General features: G+C 40.8%; 1 protein-coding gene across 5 annotated transcripts in view; it reads left to right on the forward strand.

Moving 5' to 3' along the window:
• The window catches only part of LRP1B (LDL receptor related protein 1B), a 1,166,776-nt gene that overhangs the window by 715,154 nt on the left and 438,525 nt on the right, over nucleotides 1-13,097 (forward strand). For all 5 annotated transcript variants that reach the window (XM_072983887.2, XM_078376975.1, XM_078376977.1 and 2 more), the window contains exon 7: nucleotides 1,405-1,567. In XM_072983887.2, coding sequence (XP_072839988.2) covers nucleotides 1,405-1,567 — 163 coding nt within the window. The remainder of the gene's footprint in view (nucleotides 1-1,404; nucleotides 1,568-13,097) is intronic.

The raw sequence follows: 13,097 nt of genomic DNA on the forward strand, positions 1-13,097 counted from the left end.
GAGATGGCTGGGGTTAAACCTGAGCTTTGCTGTATGCAAGTAAACCGGAGATTTACTGTTTGCTTTGTAATCGGATATTGTTCCTCCTTAACCAAAGTGGTAGACTGATATTGATAACATTGATATTGGTGACATTGGTGCAACTTCAGTGATAAGAGTCAAGGTTTTGTTCTAGTTTTGAGAGGGAATAGTTCAACATGCAGTTGCAAAGAATTTTGTGCAAGTGAGTGTAATCTGAGGATTATTAACTAAAAGTAGTTTGTGTGAGATCTCTGTTTGAGGACAGCCCAAAAACTGGGTAAGCGGAGGGAGAATGAGCTTAATATGTAGTTCATGATAGAACCGGCAGTATAACGTAATGTGTGAGGTGGATTCTACCATGGTGTCACTGCAGGGGCAAACCCTCTCCGCCATTGGGGTATTTTTATACCTATCCTTGGTAACCTCTGAGGGAAGAGCATGCCATCTAGCTAGTGAGAATTCCCTGTGGTAGGTCGGCAACTCCAGGAGAGAGAGAGATAGGCAGCTGGAATTATAATATATCTGGAATCTGCTATGAGAAAATTGGGAGTTCTTCTAATATTGCCTTGTCTCTTTATGGCAAAACCTCTGTTTGACAAATGTAGTTGTCTTGTCCAAATCCATTGTAAGAAGGGACTGTGGGAAGAGACTAATAGATGTTAACTTCTGATATACTGCTTTTAGTCATGGAGAATAGAAGCAGTCTTGAATAATTACAGATGTTAATTCTTGGAGGTAGTAAATTAACCTAAGCCAGAAAATGATGGAGGTAAGGCTTATTCCAGTTTCTGAATAGGCCAGATTCTAGGTGTGAGCTAGTGTTAGAAACACATCTGGGCATTTGGAAGACTGCCAAAACTGGGCTGATGGACCCAGGATCGTCTCATACAAAAATACAAAAGGGTTTTAACCTGAATAGCTTTAAGGGCAGCTGTGTCAGGATCATGCATTTCTCATTTTTCCGATGTATTGTGATTTTTTTCCCATATTTCAGTTCTGTGTTTGTACAGTGAGGTACAAAGTGAAAAAGTTCTCACACTGTGCAATTCTGTGGTTTCTATGAAAAAGGCAGTATGATTATGTGTTCGCCCACTGTGAAATGTTATCATTTTTTGTGCCGTATCATTATCGATACTACAGCAGATAATTTGTACCTGAGTTTTCCTTGACTTACATCAGAATTAAAAATGGTAGCTACCTTTTTATTTTTACCATGACTAAATTATACTTCAGGCAAAATTTATTATTTCCCCTTGTTATCATAGAATTCATGAACAGCATGAATCCTTGTAAGTATCTAGTATATATCCTTTTGGTGTAATGTCTACTGTTACTCATACTAAAATAGCACAACTAATTTGACCATCTTTTTCATAATAACAGATATACAGAGAATGGCAATCGACTGGCTAACTGGAAATTTTTATTTTGTGGATCGGACAAGTGACACAATCTTCGCTTGCAACTATAATGGAACCGTGTGTGTTATCCTGATTGATCTTGAACTTAATAACCCCACAGCAGTTGCCGTGGATCCTATTTTGGGGTAAGACGTGAAGTGTTACAAAATGTTCCTTTGATACACTGTGCCTATCTACTTGCATGACAAAGAAAGAAAAGCTTCTTCAGGTTTAGTTCTTTGTATATTTTCAGTTGTCAAGTTGTGGGATGATGGACTAAAGGGAAATTTACAGCACCTCACTTGGGAAGAGTAAGCTACATAAAGTTAAATGCATTTATTTCATTTATTGCTTAACTTGTGATGATGTCTGTATTTCACCCTTTTTTACACTACCAATAAACCTAAGTACATAAACGTAAGATGAATAAACAGTTAAACAAATAAAACAATTAGTAGAATAAGGGTTAAACTCATGCAGCATGGACTTGTCTAAATGGGCAGGTCTTCCCTGGAAGAGTGCTACACAAGCATCACATATCAACAAATGCTTCTGTGAAGGTTCAGGCACCAATAAGGCCCTCCCTCTCCTCCTTTTTCACATTTGAACATTTCAAGGTTTGAACATTTCACGTTTGAACATTTCAATGTTTTTCCCATCAGATATTTTGAGAAAACCAAATGCTTTGAAAATAAATTGTGCTTCCAATTATATATTTTGTTATTTGCCCTTGTACAAAACATAGGAGAAAAGGCTTAGTGTGCTGCACTGCCAGCTTGGCATCAGCTTGCTTCCTCTTGTTACTTTCAACCAGTATAGAACAAGAAGAAAAATGTGAAAAATATTATTTTAATATGCCTGCATAATGTCTTTTTGTGTTTCTCCATGCATTGTAAAAAAGGAGGAGAAACTGACTCCAGCTCTGAAAGAACTTCCTGTACCCTGAATTCTAATGTAACTTTTATCAGATGCAGACAAGGAACAGAAAAATCCTAACTGAAACTGAAAGGGGAGCCACTGAGGCAGATCCACTATCTTATCCACATAGGCGGATGAGAATCATAGTCATAGTTTATTTGTTTGCCTTATTTTCATTAATAACACAGTGCTCAAAGTCCACAAAAACAGATACATGCAATATGTATATATAATTACAGTTACAATATGAGATATGAATGCCTGGATTTTCAAGTGGCTATTTCATCGTTGTTTTATGTTCGGCTGTACTGACTGGTAGGAAACATCTTACAATGCCATATGACTATTCGGTAAATAGGAAAATATTTACTGTAGAAACAGCTTGTCATGCAAATGTGGACTTTTGTCACTCTTTACTTAACGTCAGATTGGATATTAAGATGCATCATCACAATGGGTTCCATTTTGACAAGAACAGCTTGCATGTAAACTTTGCAAAGGAAGCTGTATCACATAATTCTTCAAGAGAGCTACATTTGTTCTCTCAACAGATGGTAGACTTGACTTGATCTGACTGTAGCGGTGTTTCAAAAGAAAGTAAGAGTAGTTGCATTTAAACTGATTTGTTTAGTAATCGTCTAACAAAAACAGTGGAGATTTTTAAAGTGTATAATAATCTTTTCAAGTAAATGTGATTGTGTGACCTTATTGGGTTTCGTTTGCTGATGTCTGAACTCAGTGCCGAAGTGGTTGTGGGTACAGCAAAGGTGTTTTCTCTCTCTCTTTTTAATCCAAAAAAGTAATTACTGATTGTTAAGGTGTTACAAGAGTATTGTTTTGTTGTGAAAGGGTTTACAATTGCTGCAGTTGAGTAACATGGTATTATCTTCAATATTTTTAAGTTTTTTAAAAAAACTATGGATATAGAGATATCCACTGTAATCTATTAGTTTGTAGCACAACAGACTGGCTGAAATCCAGTACTAAGTGTGACAAACCCAGACCTACTGGGATCTGCCACAGTTTCACTAAGCTGCCACCAACCATTCCCTATAAGAAGTCACACAGACCAGGGATTGATTTTTAACCAATAAAAGAATAAGGTTTATTTAAAACAACACACAGGGAAAATAAAATGATCAGGTGAATAAGATATAGTAACGTGGCTTAGTCTCATTCATACATGCATACAGTTTGGTTCACACAGAACCCTTAACTTGAAGCACAGACCCTGAACCTATCAGTTCTGGCTAACCAACAGACACCTGAACCTATCAGGTTGGTACTCTGACACACAGTAGTACCCTGTCTGACACACAGACTCCCACACCAGCTTCTTCTTCCCAGCTGCTGCTTCTTCACATCCCAGCGTCTCCTAAACTTCACCACACAGGCTTCACATTATATACAGTACAGCCCCTCCTCCTGATGTCCCGCCTTCCACTCCCCATAGGATGGAACTTTCCCTCCAAACCCATGACAGACAGGTAACATCAGTGCTGTATGTAACACCTCCCCTCTTTATAAGTTGTTTTGTAGGGGGAAAGCTAAGGTGCTTTTTCCCAAAAAAACAACCTGAATAAAACACACAAAACAGTTATACATCCCATATCATACTTACTTATACTTACATTCTAAGTTAACCATAGCAATTAGGCATTTAAACATTTACCATATACATTACATCAATTTACCTTTATTCATACAAACCAAGTTCAAAAAACAGGTACATTTAACCTTTGTCATCAATATATATACATAGTCCATGTTCTTTCGCCGTCTTCATTCTTAAGGTCTTCTTGACAAGGCGTCAGCAACACAGTTCACTGACCCTCTGACCACCTTCACTTCAAAGTCATAGTCCTGTAGGTTTAAAGCCCACCTCATAAGTTTGCTATTGTGGGTTTTCATTGTCTTTAACCATTGCAGTGGTGAATGGTCAGTGCACAGAACAAAATGTCTTCCCCAGATGTAAGGCTTGGCCTTCTGGATCGCGTAGACTATGGCCAAACACTCCTTCTCCACGGTTGCCAAATGTCTCTCACCTTTTTGAAGTTTCCTACTTAGGTAGGACACTGGATGCTGGTCACCATTCTCATCCTCCTGGCACAGAACTGCTCCTACCCCGCTGTTAGACGCATCGGTGTAGATGATGAACTCCTGGTCGAAGTCTGGAGCACGCAGCACTGGATACTGGACGAGCGCCTCCTTCAACCTCTGGAACGCCGCCTCACAGTCGCTGGTCCACGGGATGCTGTCATCAGTCTTCTTCCTCGTCAGATCGGTCAGCGGAGCCGCAATCTCGCTAAACCTCGGGATGAACTTTCTGTAGTAGCCCACCAACCCAAGAAATGATTTGACTTTTTTCTTGGTGTTGGGTCTAGGCCAATCACGAACAGCTTCTATTTTGGCCTCCAGGGGTTTTATCACTCCTCCCCCTACCATGTGACCCAAGTATTTTATTTCTGGGCTACCCAGCTGCAGTTTGTTCCCTCTGCAAGGCCTAGGCCAAAGCACTTCCTCCCCTGGGTTTAAGTGCCTCTCCCTGGCATTCTGGTCATCCCAAGCTTTCTTTCTGACCTTTTGAGCTTGCAGGGTCTCTGCTGCTAGCTCTAGGTTTCTCTTTAGGTCCTTCCTTAAAGAGTCTATGTATGTCACAACGTCCGGTGGGTCATCCTGGGTGATCTGCTCCCAATTTTGTTTGATCAAATCAAGGGGCCCTTTCACCCTTCTCCCAAATAAAAGTTCAAATGGACTGAACCCGGTACTGGCTTGTGGCACTGATCGATAAGCAAACAAAAGGGATTGCAGCTTCTGGTCCCAATTGTTTGGATTCTCTGCCAAGTAAGCCCTAATTATGCGCATTAGAGTCCCATTGACCTTCTCAGTTAACCCATTACTTTCAGGATGATAGGCAGTGGTTTCCTTGTGCTTAATTCCACAGATTTGCCATAAGCGTTTCATGAGCTTTGATGTGAACGATGCTCCCAAATCTGTGATTATTTCTGAGGCAAATCCCATCCTGGACATATACCCCACCAAGGCATCTGCCACTGTGTTAGTTTCAATGTTAGTCAAGGGTATGGCTTCAGGGTACCTCGTGGCATGGTCCACAATGGTGAGAATGAACCTGTTCCCCCTCTTTGTGGCCTTGGGCAAAGGTCCCACAATATCCACCCCTATGCATTTGAACGGAGTGTCAATCACAGGCAAAGGGCACAACTTTGCTTTGGTCCTGTCGCGGCTATTCCCCTGCCTTTGACACACATCACATTGTTTACAGAACTCCCTGATCTGCTTCCCTATGTCAGGCCAGTAAAAATTCTGTGTGATTCTCTGCTGTGTTTTGTTCACCCCTAAGTGTGCAGCAAACATGTCAGAGTGCCCCCTTTGTAAGATCATGGGGCGATACTTTTCAGGCACCACTAGCTGACTTCTGATCCCATCTCCCCCTTTTGAGATATTCCTCAGGGTCTCTCTATACAAAATCCCCTTCTTCTCCAGAAATCTCACTGGGGTTTCAGGTGTTAGCTGGGCGTCAGTCACCTGTTCCAAACACTTTTGGAGAGTGGCGTCTGCCTTTTGCTCCTGTCCAAATCTGCTGTCTGTGGTTAAGGTTTCCACCACAGCTTCTGAACTCCCCCCACCTGCTTCCGTCTCTGGCTCATCATTACCCCCCTGAACTGTCCCCGTGGTGGCTTGTGAACGTGTAATCACTAGCACCCGTTTCACATGTTCAGCCAGGTCATTTCCCACGAGCACGGCTGCTGGCAGAGTCGATGAAATTGCTAGCCGCCAAACTCCCCTCCAGCCTTGAAAGTTGACAGGTACCTCCGCTACTGGCAGAGAGATTACCTGCCCCTCAATCCCTGCCACCTTCATGCTCTCATTTGGGATTACATATTCCCTAGGAATAATATCTGGATGGCACAGGGTCACCTGAGAACAAGTGTCCCGCAGCCCCCGATACTGACGGTCAAGTATTCCTACGTCCACCCCTGCTGTCTCAAACAACTGAGAATCTGTTCTCACCAGCAGGCAGCGCCTGACCTCTACAAGAGGACCATTTTCCTCAGCCTGATCAGCAGATGTAGCCGTTCCAGATTGAGTAGCCATGGCAACAGGCTCCCTCAGTGACAATGAGCCTTGCTCTTTCTGGACACAGAACACAGCTTTTGGCTTGGTCCCACTCGAATCCTGAGGCACAATTCCTTTTAGCTGCTTTAATTTCTCACACTCTGAGATTAGATGGCCCTTTCCCTGACAGAAATAACATTTTCTGGTGTATTTTGAGTCTCTCTCATCTTGTTTTGGTTTTCCCTCCAAAATCTGAGGTCTTAGTTTCATGTCTGAGGGCTTCCCTTTACCATGGGCCCCTCCCCCTTGCTGGCTTTTCCCTGGTCCCTGAGAGTACTTGCTGTAGGTTTCTTTAGGTTTCCCCATCGCTTTCCCCTCACCCAAGGGCTTTCTTATTTGGGAAATAAAATCTGCAATCTCGGCGGCTTCTGCCACAGATTTCGGTTTCCTTTCCCTCACCTGGAATTTCAGTTCCCCATGCAGGACTGAATAGAACTGTTCCAGCGCTATCAAGTCTTTAAGCTGCTGGTAGGTCTCTGTCCCCTCCTGAGATAGCCATTTCTCAAGCAGCCTCACCAATTGAGCCCCCACTTGGGTAAAAGTCTGCTCTGGTTTCTTTGTGAGGGACCTGAATCTTTGCCTCAGCTGTTCCGCATTTATCCCATGTCTTGCAAACACCAGTTTTTTAAATTCTGCAAAATCCTTCATCAGTTCCTCTGGCATCTCTGAATAAACCTCAGCCAGGCTACCACTGATTAAAGATCGCATGATGGTCATCTTCTCAGTCTCCCTCACTGAGAAGTCCACAAACGCTCTTTCCACTAAGGAAAAGAACACCTCAGGACAATCTCCCTTGTGGTACACAGGGAATTTCTTCAGGTCAGCTTTAGACAATTGGCCTCCCTCAGAATCCCTATTGTTATTATTGTTCTGATTCATCAGTTCCAATTTTCTTAATTCAAACGCCATTTTCTCTCTCTCCAATCTTTCTTCTCTTTCCATTTTCTCTCTCTCTATTCTTTCTTCTCTTTCCATTTTCTCTATTTCAAACTGCCTTTGTTTCTCTCTTTCCTCCATTCTTTCTCTCTCTAATCTTTCCTCCATTTCCCTCACCCTCAGTTCATGCTGTTGGGCTAGGAGCAATTTTCTGAGTTCTGGGTTCTGTTCTCCCGTGCTGTCACCCTGCACTGAGCCAAATTCATCCTCAGAACCTTGGTCTACCTGGGGGTCTTTCACTTCACCCATTTCTGCCATCTGGCTTCGAGTCAAGGGCATAATCCCCCCTCAGAACAGGCTGCTTTCAAAAGTCAAGCCTCAAAATAAAACGACCACTTTTTTTTTTCTTTTGCCTCAGAACCAGCTTTCCCTAGAGATTGCTGCTGTCCTTCAGCACTACTTGCAACTGTTGCGAGCTAGAGTCTACCCCCCTCTGCTGGGCCTCTCAGCAGGCAGGCTAAATCACTGTTACTATACAGTTTTGCCTCAGCTTTTTCCCGCCAAAACAGGCTGCCTCAGAGCTCCCTAATCTAGTCCCCAATCTGAGGTTACACGTTCTTCTACTAGTGCACCCCCCCGTGAGGTACACCTAGAAGATTACCTACGTGCTCTCAGATTGTCCCTGACTAGACCCCCCTTGCTCTGGGCACACTTGCCAAGGCTTTGCTGGACCGCTGGACAACTGGACCAGTCGTATCCCACACGCTGGACACCAATCAATGTGACAAACCCAGACCTACTGGGATCTGCCACAGTTTCACTAAGCTGCCACCAACCATTCCCTATAAGAAGTCACACAGACCAGGGATTGATTTTTAACCAATAAAAGAATAAGGTTTATTTAAAACAACACACAGGGAAAATAAAATGATCAGGTGAATAAGATATAGTAACGTGGCTTAGTCTCATTCATACATGCATACAGTTTGGTTCACACAGAACCCTTAACTTGAAGCACAGACCCTGAACCTATCAGTTCTGGCTAACCAACAGACACCTGAACCTATCAGGTTGGTACTCTGACACACAGTAGTACCCTGTCTGACACACAGACTCCCACACCAGCTTCTTCTTCCCAGCTGCTGCTTCTTCACATCCCAGCGTCTCCTAAACTTCACCACACAGGCTTCACATTATATACAGTACAGCCCCTCCTCCTGATGTCCCGCCTTCCACTCCCCATAGGATGGAACTTTCCCTCCAAACCCATGACAGACAGGTAACATCAGTGCTGTATGTAACACTAAGTTCCAACTTAAATAGGCCAGTTGAACCAGTGGTGAATCTAAACTTATGTGTAAATTCAAGGGCCTACTCTAGCTGTGACTTACTGCTGGATTTCAGCCTGTGAATTTCTAGCCTTCACCTAAATGGCTTAAGTTCACATTACTTAAGGAACTGTTTGCTTCTACATGATCCTGCCTAATAGTTCATGAAATCATCTAAACCCATTTTTGGAAATGGTCCTGAGTCTGTTTTCAAGGAGTTTGTATTATTTAGAACTCACATTTCCCATTCCAAATGGTTAAGTGCCAGTTGAGTAGACAGTACTGAATTTTGATGGGCAAATCGTCTGATTTAATATAAGCCAGCTTCATGTTTTTATGCATTCCTGTTACAGTGCACTCAAGTAATGTGAAGGAAAGATATTCTTGATGTTGGAACATGTCAAGATATTGAGAATACTGCGCTGAAGTATATGCATGAAAAAGTAGAATTGTGTGCCACAAAAAAAGTGCCATAATCTGACTGTAATACTGAGGTTATTATTAGGGACTAGAACAAGATTCCCTTGAGATTTTTTTAAAAAATTTCTTTTACTTTCTGTCTATTACCATAACAACTCATTTTGTTAGTCTACAAACAAGGTGCATAGGCAGGGAAAGGGGGGATGAGAAAACCAAGCAGTTTATACTATACAAACACCTTCCAGCCTAAAAAAGTGTTGCCAATAACGTGGTGAGAACTGATCTGGCACTGTGGCTCGGAGACCATATTAGAAATGCAAGAAGCCCCAAGTCTGAATCTTGATTTCACCATAGACCTATTATTAAGTCATTATGTCTGAAATTGGGGTGAGTGCTAAGCATAGTGGAAACATGGAGGTAATGGCAAATGTTTTCCATATCCCCACCACATCTAGACATCACTCAAACGTTTACTTGTTTAATCAGAAAGATCTGTAAAGGATCTACTCAGTTGAACTCATAACTGGGAACCATAATTGGGAACACTGACAAAGCAGGGTTCCCAATCACTGAAGCTTTGTAAGCATGCTTATTTGAATATATTTCCAGGTTCTTCTGCAGACATCCTAACTAAACACAAATGTCTAAGTGACTTCTGGGTGAGATGAGCACATGAAAAGCAAGGCTTATGCATGTCCACCTTCCATTCTTAAGAATAACCTCTGAATAAAACTGAGAATGCAATTGAATGGCTGCAAAGGTACATACATGATTGCACCATAAAGAGTTGTTTTAATTAGTGCAATCTCTGTTATAGCAACCCCTCCATCCGCTGAGATATTGCTCTGACTTGGCATCAAAACATAGAAGCCCTATAGTTGGAACAAAAACATACAGATCAGGGTCAGGCTAGAGTGCATTTACCTCGTGTGATTGCCAAGAAAGAGATTACACTGGACTGCTCCACAAGCAGTCCAAATTGTGATCTATTTCCTGGTGTGACCACACTCGGAAAGACTTCCTTAGTGCTATCTGCCTATAGTTTCTCATTGTAAGCCTCAACTCTCCGGAGTTCGGAGAGGATGCTAATCTGCCATGTAATACTTTTGTGAAGAGAGCAAGAAAATAACTGATGAAAGTAAATTATTATCGTGACTGGCCAGAATCCAAAAGACCACACATATGTAAGAGAGACTTAGACTAGTGATTCTTAAACAGTATCTACCATCCTCCTTCTCAACCTATTTTTGACCCTCACTGGACTTCAATAAAAGTTTGTGATATTGTAGGAGAAGACTTGCTTTTCAAAGAGAAAAAAGACTGCAACTATTTGTCAAAGAAAAAAAAAGAAAACTCAAAGGGAATAGGTACTTGGATACTTGGGCATGTCTAAAATAGGTATGATAATGATAATGAGGATTATGCTGATTAATGGAATGCCAACATTATGACACAGATGAAATGCATCCATCTAAAAATAGTATCCTGTAGCTTTTCTTGTTGCTGCTACTTAAAGTTTCTCTTTGCCTTTGCAACTTCTCATTTTTAATCTGTATCCTTTATTGCCTAACCCCTAAAGTAGAATTTCAGTGTGAGTGTATTGAATTACTGTGTCCTTACCTGTTTCATAATGATATTGGCTTTATTTATTTCTTTATTAGATTTTTAATAAAGTTTGATCATAAGAGTGCATTGCAAGTGGAGCATGAAATGAATGAGGTATATAAATGTGGGCATAACACTTTATTAAACTTGCCTGTATTTATCAGGCTTGTATATATAATTACCAAATAAGTATACTTTTTATATTTAGAAAGTTAAACTGGATGTTCCCATAAGGTAATATATACACACACTTACAAGATATCTTCAACCATTAATGAATTCAACTATATCATTGTTTTTAAGATATCTAGTAAAATACACTTAGAAAATATTTATTTATTATTAAGTTGTGCAGTGAGAAATGAATCTCAGCTATTGTTTGTCCATGAGCTGGAAGAATTCACAAGTTAGACTAGTTCTGCTAACATATATTTTTTTGACAGAATTTATCATAATTGTGCTTGGCTCCAGTGTCTCCTTCAGTTTTGTTACTCAGATGACCTTAATTTTACTTAATTCTGTGTCTCAAAGAATGAAGATGTGATTATACTCTATTTGACTGTCCCTAATCTGAATCAGTATAAAACCAGCAGCTATTAGTAAGTTCTGCTGATAAGATGTTAGAAATCCAGCCGTGAATTCAATTCTAAATCTTGTAATGAACCATTGAATCATTTTGGAACACATATGGGGGTTCATATGATGGAATTTTGTAATTTCACTAAATAAAATTGCATGCATGTGGGAAACTAGATGCCATGGATATGGTTTCTGTAAATAAGAATGTTTTGTGGTAAGGAAATATTCTATTATGAGGACTCTTGCATGAAAACAGTTATCTCCCCATCTGCTATTACAATTAACCTCTCACTTGTCTGGTATCCTCAGAATGGGCCACTGTATCCTAAATTGCATGTGTGCCTCAGGTTTTCCAAAATCTAAACACTGAAAGCCAACATGCTGAAAACGCTGTCTATCAGTATAGTTAGAGGTGCCATGAGGAATATGCCTACTGCCACCTTCAGTGACATATTCTTGTCCCTAAGTTTCCATCCCTCTCTGTGTGTATGTGTAATATTTGAATTAGTTCCAAAAAAACTGATGCACGTTCTCAAGGAACTGGAGAGTGCCAATGCTAAGGCCACCACTTACCTCTCAGGCCTCTCAATTAGCCCTGAGAGCAAATGAGTGAAAATGTTCTTCTTTATATGAAATATCACTGACCAATATTTGATATTGTAATGTAATGTTGATTTATTCTCCCAAAATCTACACAACAAGTCTTTCAGCTCATACACGGATAACAATTTTTTTAAAAAAATTGCAGATTCTTTCTAGTCATCCTTCCTCTCAGTGCTCTTTCTAGTGCTGGCCATTTCCGTGAGTGGATATTTCTATATCCGTAAATGCTTGTCACAATATTTGGTTGGCCATAACTCACCCAGATGTTGCATCCGTCCCTTGGAGGCCAGTTACTCATTGGCTGACCCAGAGGCTATCACCCTCACAGAACTGAGGCGGCTAGCCTTCACAGAACTGCAGATACAAGGCAAAACACATAATCAGTGTTTTTGGCTGACTGTTCAGCAAGAAACCAGGCTTTCAGAATGATTTGTGAAGCTATCCACAGTTTGACAGGATCTCACAGAAGTGTAAATTAAAGACTTAACTTTCTAATCACCAGATTTCTCAGTTGTGGGAATGCTTGGTCTCAAGCTGATTTGCAAACAGCTGAAATCTCTTTGCAGAGCTGCCTACAAACAATACATAGAAAGCAATGAAGCTATCGGAGTTAATACTGGCTTAGCATTTAAGGAAGCCATAGTCCAAAAAAAACTACATTTTCTCAATTAGGTGTTTTGCTAGACTTCCAGAAAAGTCACATTCCATTTTATCTTCCATAGGCTTAAGGGAGTTTAGCCAGGTACCAGCTAAAGGAAATAATGTGTTGGGGAAAATCAGAAATGGAGTAGGAGTATACGTTACTAGAATTTTCTTCCTGTTATCATTATTATTCTTGGTTGGCATGAATCTTAAATTTCTGAAAAGCGGTTTCATATAGTGATGAGGAAATTATCATGTCTTTTTGAAAAAATCCATTTGTCTTGATGTGTGTCTTTGAACTACTTACTCAGATATATGTCCTACTAAGTTAAATGGATCTTACACCTCAGTGAAGGTGTACAGTTTATTAATTCACTTTTACTAGGTAGCTGACATAGCATTCGCTTCATAGACTATAATTCTCAGAATGCCCCACACCAGCATGTCCAACGACTATTGTGGTTGCAGTTAAAAAAAAAAGTAGGCTAGTCAACGACTACTATGATTTTCACTCTCTACGCATGTGTGTGTGTGTGTGTGTGTAATGTATATGTATATATGTATGTAT

Source organism: Pogona vitticeps, chromosome 1 (assembly GCF_051106095.1).
Source record: "Pogona vitticeps strain Pit_001003342236 chromosome 1, PviZW2.1, whole genome shotgun sequence".
Classification (NCBI taxonomy): Eukaryota; Metazoa; Chordata; class Lepidosauria; order Squamata; family Agamidae; genus Pogona; species Pogona vitticeps.